At 36.8% G+C, this 24,226-nt stretch overlaps 1 protein-coding gene across 6 annotated transcripts in view; it reads right to left on the minus strand.

Moving 5' to 3' along the window:
* Nucleotides 1-24,226, minus strand: part of Nr1h4 (nuclear receptor subfamily 1 group H member 4) — a 76,068-nt gene that overhangs the window by 19,284 nt on the left and 32,558 nt on the right. For 4 of the 6 annotated variants that reach the window (XM_015482879.2, XM_015482878.2, XM_015482876.2 and 1 more), the window contains 4 exons: nucleotides 6,502-6,654; nucleotides 4,065-4,198; nucleotides 2,584-2,682; nucleotides 2,145-2,244 (listed from right to left, as the gene is read on the minus strand). In XM_015482879.2, coding sequence (XP_015338365.1) covers nucleotides 2,145-2,244; nucleotides 2,584-2,682; nucleotides 4,065-4,198; nucleotides 6,502-6,654 — 486 coding nt within the window. The remainder of the gene's footprint in view (nucleotides 1-2,144; nucleotides 2,245-2,583; nucleotides 2,683-4,064; nucleotides 4,199-6,501; nucleotides 6,655-24,226) is intronic. The other 2 variants (XM_015482880.2, XM_015482877.2) reach the window with 1 other exon arrangement.

The raw sequence follows: 24,226 nt of genomic DNA on the forward strand, positions 1-24,226 counted from the left end.
AAAAAAAAAAAAAAAAAAAAAAAAAAAAACATTATTATCTTGGAGTATCCAAGAGCTCCTTTGAGAGAAGGAACCATGCTCTACTCCCCTCTGGGTCTCCAGCACCCTGGACAGAGCCTGACACAGGCTCTGCTCAAGGAACTAAAGGGAAACACTCAACTGGAATCTTCTGAAAATACCCTTTCAGTATTGATGTTATATTGTTGAATATAATAACATTGTAATTTCTGCAATTGTTTTAAAATAATTTTTCCTTCTTGAGGGTTTATTTTTTTGCATCATATTTTCTCCTGTATTTGTATTGTTTTCCTTCTGCTTTACTCATTGAATATACATTAAATGTACTCTCCCTCAGGAACTAGGCTAGGCACTGAGAATTTTGAAGAAATGTTAATATATAGCCATTGCTTTCACGTAAGCTACCTTCGTATGAATAAGATTTCTTTGTCTTCAATTATTTCTTGATTCAAGACCAACTGACCATTTGAACTGAAAAATCCTTTCCCATAAGTAACCAAAAATATCACATTTCTTTCCTTTTCTCAGCTCCTCCCAGCACATACAGTTTTCACTTTTATGTAATCCTGTTTTTTGATCAAGATTGCCTTTGAATTAATTAGCTATAGCAAATTAAGTTTATCTTTCATTGCTAACAAAGAAATGAAAGAATATCAATGTTTCAATGATAACAAGAACTTTCTCCCCACATTTTATTAGTTTTATGTAGACTTCTTCCTGTGACACATTTAATAAAATAATAGCATAATGCTGACAAAAGAGGGCAAATTAACATACCAAATTAAAATCTTATGACAGAACAGCAGTAATTTACATTACAGAGTTTTGCAAGGTATCTATTATACTCTTTAAAACCAGGGATTTGATACACTAAAAATTTTTTCTTAATTTAAAACACTGTAACAATTTCAACTGATTAGATTAGAGGGCACTGATAATGCAGCAGAAAGAATTTTAGGCTAGAAGATAAGACTCCCGCATTCTAGTTTCTGTGCTGCACCACAGACAGGACTGTTGATAAGTCCCTCTCCTTTACCTAACATGTACACTGTTCACCAAGTCCTGTCATTTTGCATCTGTCTTCATTTTGTTCCTCTTCCCTCTCCCACTGTTATTGCTTTATTTCAAGCCCTCTTGACAGGTCTTGTGCAATAGCCTACTAGCTGGTCCTCTCAGCTCCCATCCCTTCCTATTCAAATCCATCTTTTATGACCCTGATAAAACCACCTTCGTACAAGAAAAATTGTATCATTTCCCTCTCTACAAAATGAGAAGCCATCAAAATGTCTTCATCACCCAGGAGGGGGCAAGGATTAAATTCCTTAGTTAGGTCCTTGTCATCTGTACCAACTTGCTTTACTGTCAAATGAAGGAGTCCACCACAGACATCATGTTATTGTCACACTGAATTTTCTCTCCCATCTCTTAACAATCCTGTTTTTGTTATTGCCTCATTACCTTCTCATAAGATCTCTCAACTTGGAAAGCTCCTCTCCATGCCAACTGAAAACCTCCTTTGTGTTCTATTCAACACAAATATAATTCTCTCTGAAGTCTCCCTGTCTTTCTCAGACACCATGAGTAACTGTTCCCTCTCTGTTCTAACAGCTCATTTTGTGTGTATGTGTGTATGCATGCATGTTTTAATAGCCTGTAACCACTTTTCTTGAAGGTAATAGCTAAGCAGCTAAGCATTTAGATACTTACAGAGTAAGTATCAACAATTACTTATTGGATGAACAAGTGGATGAATGACAACTTTACAAAGTCCCAATTTCTATTGATTTGGAAGAATCTTTATAAGTGATATTAAATATCCTTTATAACTCTAACTTTTCATGTCTATAATGGTTATATACGAATAGGATGTGAGATGATTCTCATCACACAATAAATATATCTGCCCTACACTCAGTGTCACAAGAATATTATACAGCATAGCAGAGAAGTGACTACATGTAAAGGTACCTGCCAACAGTAATAGTGATAAAAGATCTGATCCCAAAGGAATGTTTGAGACTCAAAAAAAAAAAAAAAACCAACCCATTATATGTAAAGTGATCAATATAATCTGTGGCAAATAAACACTCAATAAATATTAGCTTTTATTATTTAAAAAATACTACCTGGAAGTTTTTTTGTGAATTCTACAAGAATCTGTACATGAGTGGTAGCCATTTCTGTTAAAATGAGAAAATTTTCTTCTGCACTGAATTCTTCCTTTAACTAAATTTTAAGAAAAAAGCAAATGATTAATAAATAGACAGAAAAAAGGATAAATCAATATAAAATCATTAGACTAAAGGAAAACAAAATTGAGATAATGAAATTTTAAAACCCAGCTCATATTTCTCAGATCTTTGGAGAGCAACTATTAACAAGATAGATGTGTGACTTCTTCCTTTTTAATTGCTTAATGCTGCTAAAAGTTTAAATTTAGAACTTAAATTTTTAGTTTGAATTATTTCAAGTAACATACCCATATAAAAATTTCACATCCAAGGTAATAAAAGCTCCAGAAAACATTAACTTTAAAGAAATATATTTTTTAAATATTATACATACAATTTTATTTGTGATTTCCTGAGGCATCCTCTGTTTGCTATATGAATCCATAATATAATGTAGAAGATTCTGTTGATCTGGGGTGAGTTCATTTTTCTCCTACACTGGCAAGAAAATAAAAGGTGTTAGGGAGGGCGGTTATAAGTCATTCTTCCTATATGTGCATTCACTTGGAGTGAACTGATAGCAAAGTATTGAGAAATGCCCTAAGTACAGCAGGAACTATGAAGCTTAATATAGTGTGTAATTAAGAGCTTTTTGTGGGTCTTGGGGCAGGCAATATCATTCTTCCTTACATTTGTTTCAAGTTACTCATTTTCCTATCTAGAAAATATGTATAACAAAATATGCCTTTCATGTATTTCTTAAGAATAACTTATAGTGTGCACATGAAAGCCTATTAAGCCCTTTCACATTGAAGGTCAGGGGAAGTTCAAGGTTTAATCAAAAGTAAGGAAATGTTCCTGCATGAAAATTGAGACTCCAGCTAAGCTTATTATTCTATATGCAGATGTTGACAAACTGGCTCATGGACCAAACTACCTACTTTGGTAAATAAAGTTTTATTGAAACATGGCCACACTCTTTTGTTGATGTATTGTCTATGCTGGTTTTGCACTAAAATGAAAGAGTCAAATAGTTGTGATAGAGACTATGTGACAAAATCCCCAAATATCTGGCACTTAACAGGGGGGAAAAGGTTTGCTGATCCCCAAAACAGAGAGTCGTCAATCAGGCCAATTCAGATCTCAAACATTTCTTTCCCTCTTGATAGCATCTTTTAAGGAATATGAATAATTGTGTCAACTCTTTGTTTCCTTATACCAAAAAGTGTTGCTGATGAAACACTAGGGAAGAATAATATTTTTTTGGGGGGTGGGGTTGTGGCTCAGAGGTAGAGCGCTCGCCTAGCATGCGTGAGGCACTGGGTTCAATCCTCATTACCACATAAAAATAAAATATTGATATTGTTTCCACCTATAACTAAAAAATAAATATTTTAAAAATTTTTAAAAAGAATAATATTTTTCTATAAAATTATTTTTTTCCAAAATGAATACAAGATAATATATTTTGAAAAAGTAAAAATGGACGAAATTGGGGCTGGGGTTGTGGCTCAGAGGTAGAGCACTCACCTTGCACGAGCAAGACCCTGAGTTCGATCCTCAGCACCGCATAAAAATATACGAATAAAATAAAGGTATTGTGTCCAACTACAACTAAAAAATTAAAAAAATGGACGAAATTCTCTTTGGCCCTTTTCAGAATAAAAACTTTCACTTTTCACCTTATACATTGCTATTATTTGAATTTTTTCAACAAAGCATGTATTTTTCTCTTGATTAAAAAAAAAAAGAAGGGATCCATTTTAATGCAAAATGGAAATGGGAATTCTGCTGTGGCTATGGCTCTAATCTGAGTCTCCCAGCCAGATCGCTAGGCTCCTGCTGGCTTTGGCAGACACCACTGCATGTTATTACCCTGCATGACTTAGTCGTTGAGGTCACTTGTCGCAAGTCCCGTCCTTCGCTGTCCTCATTAATGGTCTGATCTGCATACTGCTTCACATTTTTTCTCAGTCGTTTAGATTTACACTGAATTTCAGTTAACAAGCCTGAAAAAATGAACGTAGGGACTTTATCAATCACAGAAAGTTCTGTTAGGTGTGTGGTCATGCAATAGTTGTATGGTTGGCTCAGACAATCTGTGCAACTTGGCAAGGAACTAATTCCAGCTCTTTAGATATTTAAAAACAGAAGGCTGAGATTTAAAGACTTGACCTTGAATAAGAAGTTTAACCTCTGTGAATCTCAATTTCTTCATCTGTAAAATGCAAATAATATCCACCTCTGATTTTTTTTGTAGATTAAGTATAATCAAATCATTTTTAATGATGGCTTTTATATGAAGAATTTGTGATATTAAAGCATTATATACAATGCAAGACAATCAATAAAAAGGTGAATGACAATCTCCCCATTCCTAATCTAGGGGATCTGGAAAGTCGTTAATTCAAAATAGATTAATATTATTTTGATACATGTTATATACTATGCCATAAGAAGTATATTTGTTTTCACATTTAAATTTGTTGAGTAAAACAAATATTAACATCCTTTAGGAAAACAAAATCTTATCAATTTCTATAACTATATAAATTATTGAAATTATAGTTAAATATTAAAATAACTCAAGAAATGCTATAGTTTGGGTGCTAAATGTCCCCAGAAGACCCAGGTGTTAAAGGCTGGGTCTCTAGTATGCCCTTGGGAGGCAGTGGAACCCTTAGAAAGTGGGGCCTAGAGGAAGGTCCTTAGGGTATTGGGAGTGTGCCCTCAAGGGGGCTTGTAGGGCCCTTTCCTCCCTTTTTCTCTTTTGATTTCTGGTCATGAGGTGAGCAATTTCCTCCGCCTGCCTCTCCACCGCTGCCACTGGGTACCCCAACCAGAGGCCTAAAAGCAATGAGTCCCACAAATCATGAACTGGAACCCCCAAAACTGTGACCCAAAATAAGCCTTTTCTCTTTATAAGTTAAATAATCTCAAGTACTTTTTATTGTGATGGAAATCTGACTATCAAGCAAGATGCCTGAAAAAAAATGGTTTTAAATGCTCATACAATATCATAACTGATTTACACTTAAACAAAGTTATAAAAAATAATGTAGAACAATCTTCCATGTTCACACTTAAGTTATTTACTTAAGTGAAAATGAAGTTCCAGAATGTTCTTTGTGCAGGAAATTTATTTTATAGATTTATGAAATATCTATATCTGTTACTGAAAAAGTTTATGTTCATAAATGATATTATAGACTTTTATAGAGGGACTCATACAAAATGTCTTTGGAGCTTCAACTGGAACAAGTTCATATTTAAGTGATGAGCAACATGAACCACGCAGTATCAAACTATTTCCATTGCAAGATTGGATTCCAGCAGCAGCCCCTGCTTGGGATCTTGTTTCATGTATGCTAAAATAAGATTGGGATCAGCCACTATAAAACTTTCATCCACCTAGAGCTGGATTATTTACACAGACCTATTTTCCCTTCTCCTGCATACATTATTTTTCTGGGTCCATCCCAGTTGCCTGTACTATTTGGGAACAATAGAACTGGAGTCACCTTCCACAGGCTTTTATTTCATGTGGCATTCCCTCCCTGAATGCCATCGTCCCCTTGGTGACATTTGTTTGTCTATTTGTGTTTTGAGGAGGAACAGGACATATCTCAGAATCTGAGTGCTCTGTAGCATTTGCAGAATGAAAAATTAATTATGTTATATACTAACATGCATTCCAGTTTTTGATGAAGATCGCGGTCCCTCACAAAGCCAGCAGTTAATACAGTGTCTCTTTATCAGATTGAAGGACAAAATTATATTAAAACTCAGGGTAGTTAATTTCCTGTGTAAACCTATACAAATTGGTTCAAAGCTGCACTAGGAGAAAATGGATTCTTAATAAAATGACTTGGTTTAAAACTCTATTTAGACCATTCAGAGGTGGCTATACCCTATGAAGCATTCTTACTTTTTTCCCACAACTATAAATTTTATGTTAATTAAGTAATAAAGAAGGAGTAGATTAAAATCAAATTTGGAGGAGACTTTCAGACTGTCATTCTTTGTAGCATATTAAGCATGTTATTTAAACTGCATGTTAAAGACACTTCACTCCATGTATAGTTCCTTACAACAAAGAACAACAAACAACAGTCATTTCTTTCAGGTGAACAAGATGCTCTTTAGATGACGTTTGGACAATTTCAGTGGTTCATGACCCTTTTCAAGAACTTAAATGGCTCAGCAGATTCCCTCTTTAATATGTGAAGTATCATTCTTGCGATATGATTTTTACCTGGCATCTGCCTCCTTAAGAGATTTTTAGTGGAATTTAATTGCTTGAAGTGAATACCTGTATACATACATTCAGCCAACATTCCCATCTCTTTGCACTTCCTTAGCCGACACTCCTGGCACTTCCTTCGCATGTACATATCCATCACACAGTTGCCCCCATTTTTACACTTGTACACAGCATTTTTGGTAATGCTTCTCCTGAAGAAACCTGTGGAAGAAACACTGAAGAATGTCAAAAGGCCCCTAACCACTCAGGAAAACACATCTGGAGCCAGAGATGCCAGAATGTTTTCTCATGAACTGCTGGAGAGCCAGCACCCAGGCACTCCTTGAGTACCCCTATAACAAAAGGTACTTTCAATTACACCGTGTTAAGAAGGTTGCTATTTTTTTAATTTACCTCTCAAAAAAATAAAGACAAGTTTGAATTATAGTCTCTCTTAGAAAACTACCAGTTCGTATGGCATGATAAATTACTTTCATAGATCTTTATGGAGGGACAATTTTATGCCAGCGAGTGTTGGTACTTGTGCTCTCTAAGCAAAAAATTCATCCCTCAATTCCAAGAGTGTAAAGGTTGACTGAAAGCAAAGACATACCCACAATTAAACACACGAAATTAAGCATTGCACAGGTTCTACCTGGAGGTTATGCTGGGGCCCAGCAGACACAGAGAATGGTCAGTCTTGGATGGAGAAGTCAGGACAGGAAGAGAGCAATGATCCAAGTCTGGGAAAGTGTTTTGGTGTTTATCAAGCAGTTAGGGAGAAAATTGTATTCACGTTACTATGTTGCCAATCTGTCATAATAATAAAAATGCCAACCTTGATTTAAAAGCAAACGTCTCCCCTGAGAAACTGGAGCACAGCTTCAGCCTGTTACGGTTAAGATGGGTAGAGTCAGAAAAGGAGTGTGACAGGCTTCATCTTTTGCTTCTCCTTTTCCCCATGTCCCACTTCTCCTATTTTCCTCTATCTGGTTAACCACAGTTTCTGACACCTCCAGTGTCAGGGGGATTGGTGAAGAGAGAGAAGATTGTGGGAGGCAAGGGAGAAGTGACAGGAAAATGCTTAATTGCTTGGTACATAGTCCTATACTCTTATCCACAGTTTCACTTCCTGAGGTTTGGTTACCCGTGATCAACCACAGTCTGAAAGTATTAGTGGAAAATTTCAGAAATAAACAACTCACAAGTTTCAGATCGCATGCTGTTCTGAGTGGTGTGATGAAATCTTGCAGTTTCATTCCATGCCACTCAGTATGTGACTCAGCCCTTGGCTATCATATCCACCCTATATACTACCCCCACCCAGTGGCATTTGAGAAAGAGACTACATTCACTTAACTTTTATTACAGGATATTGTTACAATTGTTATATTTTATTATTAGTTATTGTTGGCAATACCTTCCTATGCCCAATTTATAAACTGAACTTCACCACAGGCATGTTATGTATAGTGCACATAGGGTCTGATACTATCCATGTTTTCAGGCATCTATTGGGGGTCATGGAACATATATCATCTGTGGAGAGTGGGAAGTACTGTAGTGTCATAAGCTGGTTATCCTTAACAAGTTTTAAAGTTGATTCTTCTTCCTTGGGTTGAGTTCTCTAAAGAGCTCCTTCTATCATTGGGATGCTTTCTTCGGTACTTCCTTGATCAGAGCAAATAAGTTTCTATTCTGTCCCATGGCTTGTATTCCCTTCTCCAGCACCTAGGAATTTGGCAGTTCACTCCACACTGGTTATACTGAGGCCTAACTCTGTGGTACTCTTGGCATGGACTTATGATAATCTAATGCTGACTTTCTCTGATGCAACAAACTCTATGGAACAGATAAATCTCTCCCACTTATCCATAAATGGTCAGCCACCTGCCTTTCAATTTCTCAGGTAAATGACAGACACCAAACCTTACATCCCTCAATTTCAGGAGGGATGCAACAATATTCTCAAATGATCCTGTTGTAGATACTTTCTCTGGGCCTGGGGAAGCAGGATGTCTTTATGTATATATTTTACCGAGGAAGGGACACATTTTTCTAATTCTCACAAAGGTACTACACATACCAGTTGTGGCACCTTTGCTATGGGGATGAAAGATTCATAGAACACTAATTGCATGCTTCAAAATATTTTAAGAGGGGCTGTGGATGTGGCTCAAGTGGTAGCGCACTCACCTGGCATGCGCGGGGTGCTGGGTTTGATCCTTAGCACCATATAAAAATAAAATAAAGATGTTGTGCCCACCTAAAACTAAAAAATAAATATTAAAAAATTCTCTCTCTGTCTTAAAAAATATTATAAGACCTTTCTATAATTTCCAACTGCTGATTTATTTGTATCCTCAAAATAAGTGAGATGTTTAACTGGTCCTTGAATATCCACTGTGAATTTCTACAAGATGGGCTCACTATTGAATGTAGCAACCAGTGTCTTCATGTCATAACTGAGACAAGAGTACCTCATATTTTAACAGACTGTTAGAATAATTTCTAAAATTTATTAAGTATTTACTAGCTATTGTTCTGGCCACTTTACCTCCATTTCGGTATTTAATTTTTATATAAATTTTATGATGAAGATGATATTACATCCTCCCATATTATAAATGAAGGAAAAAAGGTACAAAGAAGTTAATAAATTCCTTGGTCATGATCACGTTTAATGAGTGGACTGGGAGGGTTCAAACCCAGGAAGTCTTACTCTAAAGTTCATACTCCTAACAAGTTTACTAAGATTGCCTCCCTTGGGTCATAAGAGAAAGTTAACACATGCTCTGACCTGGGAGATAACAAGATGAATAAGACATTGCTATCTGCAGATTCCAACTTAGTGGGATGATGAAGAAGTAAATTCACAGCATAATACAAGATAGACTGATTAGATAACCAATTAAATAATAAATTATTGACCTATAGAAGCAAAAGTGATTATTTCATGGCATGACATATGCTTGTAAAGGTTGTGTCATGTTTAGGGAAGAGGGGCAGCAATTACATTGCAAATTACATAGAAATTTGCATATTTATCATGACAATTTTTCAGAAGCAGGCAAAAAAATTGCTATGATAAAGTAAGTATAATATGATGATTTCCCAACACCGAAAAAATAAGTGTCTGGAAGAAAAGGCATTACATGGGCTTAAAGTGACCCTAATTAATTCCAAGTAGGGGGAATCAGAGAAGTAGGGATTTGAGAAAGGCCTTGGAGAATAAGTGGGACTTTGAAACATGGACCAAGGGGGAGGAAAGACATTCTGGGAAATGGGCAAAGTAAGGGTGTTTCAGAAATTCCAAGGAACTTGGAACATGGTAGAAGGGTAGAGTGTGGGGGCACTAGTGAGAGATGGTTAGAGGATGTAAGGGGAAAAGAATGTGATTAAATTCCCTTAAAGGCCAAGCAAAGGAGTTGAGTCTTCACCAAATAGAGAACAGTCATTAAAGAGATGGACAGGGAGGTATAACCTAACCTGCATACAGGGAAGAATCCCTGAAGCTAGAAAGCTTGGAGAGGGCAGACTGGGAAGTCAGGATGACTACCATCGTGAGCTAAGAGGTGTTAGATGCCTGAACTGGATTGGGAGAGGATAGAAAGCAGGACAGGGAGAGAACACTCTAGACTTTGGTAACTTACTATGAAAACAGAGGCTGAAGAAAAGTTAGACTTGTCAAGGTTAAAAAAAGTCATAGACTTGCTTGTGAATTTGTCAGCTGGTGTAAATTTCAGTAGGAGAGAGGTATAACGTTTTCTTAAATGTCAAATCCAGCCAAATAAAGTCTAAAAAAAGACTTTGTGCTTCAGATCAGGATTGATACTGACAGTGCAAATACCAAAGAATGCATTTTAAAAGAGGCTGAAAAAAGAGACCCATTTTCCCTTGTATCAAATCATGAGCTCAGTGAACAACCTAACCTTCATGATTCAGTCTTCGTAGTACTAAACTTCAGCTCCTCCCAGGAATGATTCCCTTTAAAACTGTCATAGATACTGATAGACAGCTCAATACTTAACAGAACAAAACTCCTTATTCCAAGATGAGTCAAAGGAATGGTGCATAGAACAATTCTGCAGGGGTTTTTTTTTTTTTTTTTTTTTTTTGTGTGTGTGTGTGTTTTAACTCTGGTATTAACTGAGAAAGAAATCATTATCATCTCAATAGCTGAATTAATTAGCTTTCATTCTGAGATGGCAACACAATATTATCATTATATCATTTAAATATGGATACATATACTGTATTTATACTTATGCAAATCTAGCCACACTCATACCTGCTGCCTCTATCTTGCTCTTTCTTGTGCATATTCAACAATGCTCATATCAGAAAACTCATTTGGAAATGAATGGAAAGGAAATTCACAGAAGAACAGAGCCTTCCTGGTAATAAAAGATGAGTAGACATGGTTGGCATTGCCATCTGGGGAATGTGTAGCACTAAGGGAATCCCTGGGGTAGCAGAATAGCTACAGGATGGTGCTTTTACTGGGATCCCTTAATTCTTCTTGGACCCCTGCTTTTCTGGGTGCACACAGACCACACTCTATTCCCAAGTCATGCAAATATATGTGTACATACACACACACATGCCAGCCACCAGTGATTGACACCAGTAGTCACTGGTACTTAAGCTACCCATTACTTTGAACTTAGTAAAATATTGTTTAATGTTTTAAAACTTCAAGGTCTCTAAGCTTTTGAAACAAGAACAAACACAGCTGAGTAACGAGAGATCTTTACATTCAATATGGCCTCAATACAGCTAGTCTATCTCAGCTTATATAGCACTTATTTTGTGACACTGTCCTAGATACTTTGCATATAGCGATTCATTTAAAATTCTTAACAATCCAGAGAGAGAGACGTTATTATAATCTCTTTTATAAAAGAGAATGAGTTACACAGAGGCTAATTTGCACAATGTCCTACAGATAGCAAATGGTAGAGCTGAATCTGAACCCTAATAGTCTCTATTCAGACTTTGCACTCTTAACCACCATATTATACTGTCCTTCCAGTAGTTTACATTCCAGAAAAAAACATGACTTGAGACATTAATCTCCCCAAATCTCACATTGCACAATTCCCTACTTCTAACAGAGACCTGTTACCTTCCTCAGTCTGAGTTCATATGAGCATTTTGCAATAATTTTAGAAATGTTAAGGTGAATCCAGAATTTATTGAGCTCTTCATATGTGCTTTGTCCTTGTTTCTATTACTTTTGTATTTTCTTTCCATTCCAAGAAGATAATCATCTTTTTATGCTTACTTGCTGGGACAAAAGCTCAAGTTTCCTACCTCTAAATAAAGAGAACTCTTGCACAATGCTATTGTTTTCAAGCCTTTGTTGACAGGGATATAGGGGATCATCTCAAAGATGTTGGCATGGAGGTCAATGCTTTTAGAGTTGCAGGAAGCAGAGGCAGCTTAGCTGGAAAGAGGTTTGGGAAATTTTCCTAGAGCCTGGGAACAGAATGAGTCTCATAGAATCTGTGAGTGTTGGACCAGCACACACACACAAATTCTCCAGAAAGGATAAAGTTCTCTAATACGTTGATTCTGAGATGAAGACGGAAAGACACTAAGAACCATAGCCTTGAGAACCCCGGGGCAAGATCTCCATGTTGAACTGTGTCAGAGTTATTCACTTTAAAGGGACTGATCCAAGGTTGAAAAGGAGCATACCAAGAGATAGCAAAATATTCCACCTTATATAGCACCCCTGAGATTTGTAAACCGTCCTGGGGAAAAGAGCGTAGTCCAAATGGAACTTCTCATCAGCCAGGAGGGTTATGAGCTTGGAAAAGATTCAATTTGATTTAGGAAAATATAGGAATATGTCAAGCCTCACCACTAGTCCTATTGTAGGTTAGTAATAAGCAATGAAATATGAACCAACAACATAGCAGGGTCATGGGATTTCTTTGAATTGCCTTTAATGAACAATCAAGTAACGTGTAGAGCAGCAACAGGTGCACTAACTCTGAGAATAAACAGGTGGAAACAATAGGAAAAATCAATGGGGTTAATTCCTGACAGGGTCAACTGAAGTCATTGTAAAACTAGGATTGATGGCCATCAAAATAGACTTATCTGTTAAATTGAATTGGTAATGAATAACTTCCAAAACAGAAAGCATTAGACACAGATGGTTTCAATATTGACCATTTAAAGGAGAAATGATACCAGTTATCTATAATCTCTTCCACAAATAGAAGCAGAGAGAACACATTCTAACTTATTTTATGATGTCAGCATTCACTTAATATTAAAATTACAGAAAGATGTGATAAGAAAGGAAAACTCTAAGGCAGTATCTCTTTTCTTCATTTTTCTAAAATTTAGTTTGTTAGCATTTGGTTTTGCTTATTTTTATTTTTGTCTGGTATTGTGTGATTCCATTCTGAAGATTACCTCATCAGGCGGATTTTGGAAATGACTATTTTGAGATAATTAGGACCAACTTTTCCCCAAAAAACAAAACAAAACAACAACAACAAAAAAAAACAAACTCCTACCTCTCAAGACACTGTGACTCCAATCCAAGAGTAAGTGCAACATACTTCAGGGTCTCTCATCCAATTCTGTTGAGAATGAGACCCATATTTTTCAACCACTGGTTCATCAAGACCATTATCAAGAGAAAAGTGGCTACAATGAAGTTAGCTTGGTGCATCTTGACCAAGAAACAGAGAGCCATGCAGATGATTGACAGAGTAAATGGAACTCCTCCAGACTCTAGACACTGCATAATAAGTACATGCTGCTGTACATGTGGCCAGGTTGGGGACAAGAAGATTCAGTGCAGTAGTAGATGGAGATGTGCAAAGTACCTCAGAGATATCTCAACAAGGTTCAGTGTCAGCAGGTATGTTGTACCTCCAAAACTTTCGAAAACGTTGCCTCTAAAACAACTGCCAGATTTAAGCTTTGAAAAGCTCCCAAAGCCTCCTGGGACATCTAAAGAGGGGTTTGTCGTCCTCTTAGACTTGGCCTCCCACCTAGCTCCCCTGCTTCAAACTGCAGAGACACTGGACTGGTGTCCAAGAGGACATTTCTCCTTACCTGGCCCTTCTTGTTTTTCTTCCATGTTGTGGGAGAAAAGATGGTTCTACAAATATTAAACAAAGACTATCCAAATGACCTAAATAAATAGATAGCTAAGTTCAAAAAGACAGAAAGATCGAGGTTATTAGTAGTAGTCTCTGGGGAGCAGTACTTGGTGTGGGGGTTGGAGCAGAAATCTTTTTCCTGTGATACTCCCTTTTTGCCATTTGGCTTTAGAATCATGTGCACTCATTACTTCAACAAAATTTTTATCAAATGGTAATGTACTCTAAAGCACTAGAAAACAAAAATACAATGACCCCCTCACCCCAATGGAGCCTCCTGAGAAGATACACAGGGGTTCTAATCTCCTGGAGCTTGACCTTTATACCCATCTTTAAGAGCTATTTGGACCCCCCATGTAGGTAAACTCCCAAGACCTGAAACCTGATTCCCAGCATCTTCCCTGGAGTGCTCAGAGTTCCCAGTAAGGGATTTTAGTCAAGGGAGGTACCTGCTGGTTGCCTGTAGCTGCTTGAAGCCAAGAACTGGTTTACTCTTACAGATTACCCTCTGAGTTGCTGCTTGAATTATTATTCCTCCTCCTCCGCCTCCTCCTCCTCCTCCTCCTCCTCCTCTTCTTCTTCGATCCTGTGTTTGTAACTGTTTTCATTCAATAATTTATACTTTGGAAAGTTTCTTTTAATCATCACTTACATATCTATATATTGCTTGTATTTTTACTTTAAACAGTTTGTTTTTTCTTGTTTAAATCTAGTATTTATTGTCTTGCCTTATTGCCTCTATATTTATTTGAAATATCTATCTGCATCCACTGGAAATCATTCTTCTGTCATTTTCCATATGTTCTTTCATATACTATTTTATTGATTTTATGTTTTTAAATCTTTTTTATGTTTTACTGTTTTCTCCTTTTTGTCTACTTTTGCTCAGTTACATTATATAAACGGTTTTCTCAATATTGCTTCAAAGTAGTGACTATGAGGAGAAAACTTTTGTCTGTTTTGTTCACAGACTATCTAATCTTAGAATTGTGCCTGGTGTAGAAATTGTTACTTAATAATGTTTGATAAAGAACTTAATGAATGAATTAATTAACAGGAAGAGAGAAAGTTTAGAAGATAGTGTGATTCCAATTGAGGAGGCTGGGTGAACAGAGGAATAACAATGATAAAATGAGAAGAAATCATCAACAAAATAAGAACTAATGCTTATGGAGCACGTAAGTGTGCAAAATATCAAGTCAGGTGTTTTAAAAATGATGTCTCAGTTTTCCAACAAAAGCCCAATTCCATAATCATAGTAACAATGACAGACATTAATGAGAATTTACCACTGGCAAGTATGGTATTAATTGCTTGGTAGCCATTATTTTGTTTAATCCTCATAACAATCTGTAGATCCCTACCTCAAAGGGTTGTCCTGAAGATTAAATGAGTTAGCACATGGAAAGTTCCAGAGCAGTGACTACATATAGTAAGCACCTGATGTGTGTTATCTATCATCACCATCATCCACTCACCCTTCTCATCATCATCTTTTTTATCATCTGCATTTTACATGTAGGAGTCTGAAGCCCAGAGATGTTAACCAATTTACAACAGCTGGGAAGAGAATCACTTGGAATTGTCTAACTTCAGAGTCCCACTCTACCCATGATTTCACAACATTTACTGCAAAAGCCTTCCAATGCAGTGAAATAATTTGGAATCCCATCTTGCATCATACTCTAGGACAATTTGGCCTTAGGAGTTTATTAGGATCATTAGTAAACTTATAAACTCAGACCTCACTTGATCTCAAATAGGATCTCATTAAGTTTATATGATAGCCCCATAACTTTCACAAATGTTCATAAACAAAAGCTCTATCAAAAACATTTTCATCTATTCTATGACAGGATAGTTTCAATGATTTTGGAAGCTTTTCTGAAACCTCAGAGCTAAGTCTAACATTGGTTCATGGTATTATATAAAAATATATTCAGAAGGCCAGTAGGGTCACCTGGTCACTCATACAATACCTTTTAAGAATTCTGCTATTCTCTCTCCCTGATATGTAAACTCCTGGCACTGAGATAGATGTGACAGACACTGACCTATTAGGAAATGCAGCTATTTGAAATTTCCAGTCAGATGCAGATGAGTTTTGTTCGTTAAGGTTTGAATCAAAATTCATTCAGATGTTATCACATTTCCATAAACTGTGCTGATAACTGAAAGAGAAAGAAAGCCCTTGATATGATCTAGGGCCAAACAAATGGCAGCCATTATCACTCTGCACTACGCTTGTGCTCCGCTGCTATTACTTTTTAAAACATTTAAAACTGCAACTTCTGTTATTGATGCCATAAATGTCTATGACAAAGCATTCAGGAGAATGAATACATTCTTAATGGAACTAGAACTAAAACCCAATGAAATCCAGAAATTCAACTATGATCTTTGTTTTGTTTCTAAGATTTTTTTTCTTGTTTTTTTACATTTACATGTTTTTCACATTTACATGTTTCTTTACATTTCACAGGTCAGCAGATCTGAAGTGAAATTCTAAAGCAAGAGATATGACAAAAACATTACATATAATAATCTGATTTAATCCTCAAAAAATCCTCACCCTGTGATATGGATAATATCCCCATTTTGCTGATTTGAGGTTCACAGAGGGAAAGTATGGCATTGAATAGGGACTAGCTAGCTTGATATTCCCTGTACCCTTCTTCCTACTGTCAGTCTATACTATAGAGGCAGGAAAGGGGAGCACCACCTTTCTCAGACACCCTTGCCCCGAACGTGGTGGGTATGATTCACCTCTCCCATAAAGATGCCTTTGAAAGACACTGAAAACCAGAATTGAGGCTAGAGCCATGATTCTTTTGCTTCTATTGTCTCTCTGAACAGCCTGGAATTTTGCCATGGCAGCATCTTGCTTGTCAGTTGAGGGTGCGGAGAGACAGGGCGCAGGGCACTTGCTGTTTATACGTAGAAGCAGACTCAGCAGACAAGTCATAGCTCTGGAGCCAGAAATTGCAGTGAAGGCAGCTTCACAATCCCTAGGTGGCAGCTGGTGGTGAATTCCTGGGGTCAACCATTCTTGTCATGGCTTCCTAGGTCCCTATCTTCTTCACTGTGGCAAAGCAGAGTTGCAATGTGGCTCTGAGCACCCTCGTCGGCATACAACCTCTTTCTGGCCCTTCTAATTTCTCCTGTATTAATTCCTTTCTGCTTGAAATAGTGGTTTCTGATTTATTTCACCAAACTCTGACTGATATATTAATTTGCTTATGCTGCCAAGAAATGCAAAACGTGATTCAATGCAGGCTGGTCAGTCCCCAAAGCCACGCTCCCTTTGCTGAAACACTATAGAGTAAAATTTGCTTTGTGTCTGGTGAGCACAGATATCCAAGGGATGTGGATGTGGGGTGCGAACAAAGTCGCCTAAGCTGTGAGACATGCCTGGCACAGGGCCCTGGATCTTTCACTCACACTCTACCCCATTCTGGGCTCACCCTCTGGTTTTCCTTGCCTCTCCTTCTCCCTTCCTTATTTGCTAAACTAAGACAATTTTTATTTGTTTCTGAAGAGAACATAAAAGACCACAAAGAAGCCTATTTTTAACTCTTCAGTCTGCAAAGCCTAAGCCCTTGATTCCCAAATACTAGATGAAATTTCCCCCATTTTGAGTGGTGCGATCAATCAAAGAGAAAGTTACAAGAGCTAAGCTATGCTAGACCTGAGAAGGCCCTGAACTCTGTCCCTCTGGTACCCTGAAATCCTAGGGGTGGATTGATAGCTGATAGAAACTCCATATTATTTGGATTCCTAAAACAAAAGTGTCCTTTCCTTGGTAGGGCTGGGAAGGCCCTTGGGGTTCCCTGAGCCCCGCATGGCAGAGAACACATGAAATAGCTGCATGCTTTCTTGAGACAGCCAGGTGTCCTAGCACAACAAGGGAGCAGCTTCAGGAACCTACCCCCAAGCTAAAAGAAGCAGACAGACATGACCAGACACGAAGGAGGATTGTGCTCAGGACCCCAAGATGGTGCCACAGAGAACTTTCCTTTTGGTAACTGAAGAGCAGACCAGATGTCAGACTGTGTCAACAGCACTAAGGACCAGAACTCCATTCCCACTGCTCTATGTTAAGCCTGGTACTTAGACAAAAACCCAGAGAGATTTGGTAGGAGTGAGGGGAATAATACTAATAATCTGATTTAATCCTCACAAAAACCCTGTGATATTCAATCCTTAATTGAATGAAATAAAATTTCCATCAGGGCTTGAAGTGCAATCAAATCCAATCATTCAAAACAGGGCTGCATTTCTTGCACATACAGTCGGTGCATTGAATGTTGTGCTCTTTCACGATACACGCTTTCAGTTAGTTCGGATACTGACCCTCAAGAGTCACTGCTCAAGAACAGGGGTCAGCAAACTACAGACAGCTGACTCTGTTTTTTACTTTCCTGCCTATTTTTGAAAGTCAGGTTTATGGGAACACAACCATGACCATCCTTGATATGGTTGCCTTTGTGCTACACAGGCAAGAGTTGAGTAGTTGCAACAGAGACTGATCCGGTGCAAAACCCAAAAAACAAAACAACTTCTGGCATAGGACATGGCTTTCCCTGGCTCCCTCTGGTTCCTCTCTTGACACCTGTCCTTTTGTTGACACCACAGGGGCAAAGTCTCAAATCAAAATCAATGAAAAAGCTCTATCGTACTCAGCTGTTAAAAAAAAAATGTCCAAGTCTAGCTTCTCCTTCCTACATTTTTCCAAAGGTAAGTTCTCCTCTGACCACTTTCTCTGTCCCTTGTCTCCTAAATTCCTGTACTTTCCTGATAGCCTCCTATCTCCAACTTCTATCCTATATGGACTTCTCTTCCCCTGCCTGCCTTTAAGGTGGGTGTTTCCTAGGGTTGTCCTGGCCTACTAGTCTGGCTATGATCATGCTGCCATGCCCCAGAATTCTCAGAAGAACCAAGTGTCACTGTAGTATTCCCTTCTTAGAAGATGATACAGACTCTAGGAGTTTATTCCCTATGCTTATAAAACACTGATAGTTTAAAACCTAAATGGAGCACTTGACTTTTTTCCTTTGGCCACTGAAGTAGTCAGTCTTAACCTTGAGCTAATAGCTCAAGAATAGATTGAACACTTAGTGGGAAAGCAATGAAGAGGCTAGTAGTCAATTTTACAGTTTCTAGAGTTGGAGTTAAGAGCTGTAGTTTTGAAGCTCTACCCCTTTATTAGCTCTGAAGCCTTGGGTAAGTTGATTAACTTCTTATGCTTCAATTTCCTCTTCTATAATTATAATTGGTATAAGGCATGAGAATGATTGAGTTTTACTGTTGAAGTCTAGTTACATACATCTCATAAATCATTAGCACTGGCCTTTCTCAATCTCAGCTTCTTTTGATATGATAGCCTTATTTCTCTCCTTTGTATGGGTACAATAATACCGACTTACCAATTATAAAGAAACTAAGAGAATTAGCAAGTTATCAGCAATTGGCATAGAAATTTGTAGGTTCTATTGGGAATTCTCTTTCGAATCAGACTTTCAGAATAAATTACACATGTTCTCTCCCCACCGCCCCAGGCAAAAAAAATAGGACTTAGGTTAGACGTTCTAGTCTGCATTTTTATCTACAAACTGTCTTATTAGAAAGGAGCATTCCTCCTGTTTTCTGTTCCTTTCCTTGTGGATTTCACAATCAGAACACTCAACCAAGCTGCTTGGCCAAATGAGTTTCATCAAGTGCCTTTTTAGAATAATTTACATCAGTAGTTTCAAACTTTAGAATGAATGGCTTATTAAACAAAAGCATTGGGTCTCATTCCTAGAAATTCTGATTCTCCTAGGCCTGGAGTAGGACCTCCAAATTAGCATCTCTTAGAAATTCCCAGATGATGCTGATATGGCTGGACCAGGAACCAGACTGTGAATAGCACAAATCTACACAAACAAATTAAAGTGACTTTTAGTAATTTGAACAATGTCAAATATAGTGCCTTAGGAAACAAGTGATAATGGGTTGGGCATCAACCTTTGTAAATACAAACAGAAAACAGCCACCTTTCGACTACCTTCTGTGTAAACAGATGCAAAGACCATAACAGTAACAACAAAAGGCATTTATTGAGTTTTGACTATGTGCTGCACTTTTTTCTAAGTCCTTCACACATATTAAATTACTTTTACATTTCTATCTTATGACAGTCTTAAAAACTAATAATAGCATTCTCCAGATCATCTCAATGACTATCTTATATTAACATTCAAATTAATTGCCCTCATTTTTGTTTGTGCCAGTGATTTCATTAACAGCAAAAAGTATGACTAGATTATCAAGAGCCGTGAGAAAATGGCCGGGGTAAATGTAAGATGCATGACAGGACCCTGCTTAAGGATGGCCAAATGGAGCTCGGCATGAAACAAGGTTTGGATGAACCAATTGTTTGAACAGACAAATGAAGTAGAGAATTGACGCCTCATGTGGTATGTGGTGCAGGCATAACAAACCCAAAAGAACCTGTGCTTTAGTAACATTTTGAGCAACAAAACCACATAACCAACACATTTTATTGGCTTTTCTAGTTTTGTTGATATTTAATTTTGTAAATTTGGTTTTGTTTTTTGGCTATATAGAAACTTTTCATTGTATGAAAAAACACAATAGCACAAGGAATTTTATAGAAGCAATAGGAGTCAGCATTAGAAGCACCCAAGAAACAGCTTCCTTCAAGAAAGCTCTAGCTGGGCATGGTGGAGCATGCCTGAATCCTAGTGGCTCCAGAGGCTGAGGCAGGAAGATGGAGAGTTCAAAGCCAGCCTCAGCAAGAGCAAGGTGCTGAGCAACTCAGTGAGACCCTGTCTCTAAATAAAATGCAAAATAGGGCTAAGGATGTGGCTCAGTGGTCGAGTACCCATGAGTTCAATCCCCAGTACGGCCCCCTACCAAAAACAAAGAAAAAAGAAAGTTCCAGAGGTAGCTGAAGTTTGAGAACCTCTGCATAATAGTACTTTCTATCTCAGTGGTTCACAGTTGGTGAGATTTTTGTTCCCCAAGAACAAAAATTTTTTGTTGTAAAATTTGGGGTTTGTCACTGGCATCAAGTGGGGCTTGCTACTGGTATCTGCTAAACATACAAAACATTCCCCACAGCAAAGTTAGGCAGCCTGAAATGTCAATAGGGACAAGGTTTAGAAACTCTTGTCTGTCATTCTCTTTCATTCAGTAAGAGGGTCTACTTATGAAATTTACAAACTACTGCAGAAGACAAGACACACAGACATGAAATAATTAGAATAGTGTAAGAAATGGTGCTAAAGTATTTGAAGAAGGACCTCAGAAGCCACATAATACAATTTCTCATGCAATGCAGAAATTTCCTGTTGGGGACTCAAGCTCCTTCTTCATCTACCTCTTTTTGAATTCTAATATTGAGGAGCTTGTTACTTGGTATCACCAGAGGCAGGAAGCCAATCTCATTGCTGAAATTCCCTCATGTTAGTATCAGAAAATTAATTCTTGAATTAAGCCCCAAATGTGCCATCCTATAAGCTTCATTTTTTGGTTCTAGTTTTGCTTTCTAGAGTAACAGCCCTGGCCACTAGTTGACTAGAGATACTACAAAGTCTTGTACATGAGTCAGCAGTTGGTTTCTCAAAACAACCTGGAGAACATTTATTTGTGTTTATTTTTTTTTATTTTTTTAATTTGGTTTATTTTTTATTTTTGTTTATTTTAAACCAGGAAATATTTTGGCTTGCTGTCTAACTAGCAATTCCTTCCAGATTTATTCCAACCTCCTTTTTTTTTTTTTTTAATTCAACGTCACATAAGTAGGCAGGTCTCTGTTTCCATAACTCTGCCCATTCAAAAAAATTGTCACTAGATCTAGGGACTGAGAGGTAGTATTTGCTTTTTATCATTTGAAGCAAGAAAGGATTAAATGTTATAAAAACCTTTGGGATGTACTTTTACAAAGTGGAGATATATTATATTGGCGGACTAATTAAGTACCAGCAATGAATGTAAATTTTCATTATGGTATTCAAAAGACATTTACTTCATACTTACTTTATATCAGGCACATATATCCTGTATGGGCTTCTCTTTCCTGACCAAAATCATGTAACTAACAAATAAATTTTATTATTTTATTGGTTTTGTAATTTTATTTATATTGAATTTTTAAAATTTGGATTCATTCTTTTGTTATATAGAAATCTTTCATTACATTAAAAGATACCACAAGGAAATTAATAAAAGCAATATGAGTCAACATTAGAAGCATCCATGAAAGATCTTCTTTCAAGGAAGCTCCAGATGTACCTCATGTTTTTATCTTAAAGGAATGTTGGGTTTCATCAAATGCTTTTTCTGTCTCTATTGAGATGATCGGATGATTTTCCCGCTTCAATCTCTTGATATGATGTGTTTCATTGATTTACATTGAACCATCCTTGCATCCTTCAATATCTACTTGGTCATGGTGAATGACCAAGTAACCCAATTTAAAAAATGGGCAAGCTGATCAGAATAAACACTTCTCAAAAGAAGACATATAAATAGCAAGATATATGAAAAAAGTGTTCACTATCATTAGCTATCAGGGAAATGCAAACTGAAATTACAATAGATATCATCTCACCCTAGTTAGAATGACAATTACCAAAAAATCACTGGCAAGAATATGTCACAAAAGGAACTCTTGTACACTGTGAGTGGGGATGTAAATTAGTATAACCATTACGGAGAACAATATGGAAGTTCCTCAAAAAACTAAAAATAACATCTATCAGCTATCCCACTGTTGGGTCATATGTTCAAAAGAAATGAAATAAGCATATCAAAAAGATACCTGTAAAACAGTTTTTCAAACCTGAGAAAATCTCATTATCTTTCTTGGATATAAAAGCATATAAGGAAATTGAATGATTCAATAAACCATTTCCTGAAAGAAAAAAAAAAAGATACCTACATACCCATGTTTATTTAAGCACTATTCACTATTCACAGTAGCCAAGGTATGGAATCGTCTTAGGTGCTCATCAACAGATGAATGGATAATTAAAATGTGGGATAGATAGATAGATAGACAGACAGACAGATAGATAGATATAGATATAATGATATCCATATATATATAGTAAAATATTATTCAGCTATGAAGAAAAATGAAATAATGTCTTTTGCTGCAAAATGGATGGGAATAGAGGACATGATATTAAGTGAAATAGGCTAGACACAAAAAGACAAGAATTTCATGTTTCTTCTCACATGTAGAAGTAAAAAAAAAAAAAAAAAAAAAAAAAGGCCAGTGTGGTGGCCACACCTATAATCCCAGTGGTTCAGGAGGCTAAGGCAGGAGGATCAAAAGTTCAAAGCCAGCCTCAGTAAAAGCAAGGTGCTAACCAACTCAGTGAGACCCTGTCTCTAAATAAAATACAAAATTGGGCTGGAGATGTGGCTCAGTGGTCAAGTGGCCCTGAGTTCAATCTCTAGTACCCCCCATCCCCCCAAATTGACCTGAATATAGAATAGGGATTGCTAGAGATAGAGAGGGGAAGAAAAGGTACATAAAGGGAGGCAGGATTCAATCAGTATACATCATATATAAGTATTGAAATATCACACTGACCCTCATTAACAAGTACAATTAGTACATTTTAATCAAAACTAAAAACAGTGCTTTAAAATTCTAAGAAAATCACACTCAGTTTTTAAGGGGCAATTATTATGGTTTAATGTAATCTGATCATTTAAACTTTCAAAGGTTTAAAATGTCCTTGTTCTATTTTTATGTGACTGGATCCTCTGTTTATTTTTGAAGCAATCATTAACATCTGGAAACCCCAGTTTGGCACATTATCCAATAGATTCTGTTCAAAGGATAATTCTTATTCAGCTTTCAATATCCTGCAAGCTAGCAGAGTACCTACACGTTCTAAAAATATTTGCTGAGTGATTAAAGACAAAACTAAATAGATGAACTTATGAATTCACTCTTCTTTTCCTTTGAAATTTTACAAACTTATTATCATTGCCCTTACTGGGAGAGTAATAATAAGGGTCTTTTAGTCATTTTTATATTTAATATATTTTATCCATTTGGAATAAATTGTTATAGAGTCTTCTATAGCATCGTTCACAGATCTATAATCTAAATGGAATATTTGTTGAATTTAAGCTATTATTACTTACTTCTTTGCCCATTTTCTTCCTCAATTTCTTTCTCAGTTAACTAAAGTATGCTGAAAATATTTTAATCTCCAGTACCCCCCCCCATCCCCTCCAAATTGACCTGAATATAGAATAGGGATTGCTAGATATAGAGAGGGGAAGAAAAGATACATAAAGGGAGACAGGATTTAATAATAATTGCCCCTTAAAATGTATGCTAAAACATTTATTGAATGAAGTCTCACTCCCCTTGATCTGAATTTTAAAAGAAATGAGTTCAACGGTTTCTCTTTTCTTAAAAAATAAACAGCAAAAAAACAAACCCACAACTCCCTAAACTTGGTCAAAATTCCTTTTAACCATCTGTGAGGTTGTGAATATGGGAAAGATTATTTATATCTAAGCTAAATACTCTGATGTGCTTTTCCCAAAGATCAATGGCAGTCCAATAAAGATAGAGAAGATAGGAGGAGGCAGAAGCAGAGATGGAAAAATGGGAAGTTATCTGAGAAAAA

The sequence above is a fragment of the Marmota marmota genome, unplaced genomic scaffold (assembly GCF_001458135.2).
Source record: "Marmota marmota marmota unplaced genomic scaffold, marMar, whole genome shotgun sequence".
NCBI lineage: Eukaryota > Metazoa > Chordata > Mammalia > Rodentia > Sciuridae > Marmota > Marmota marmota.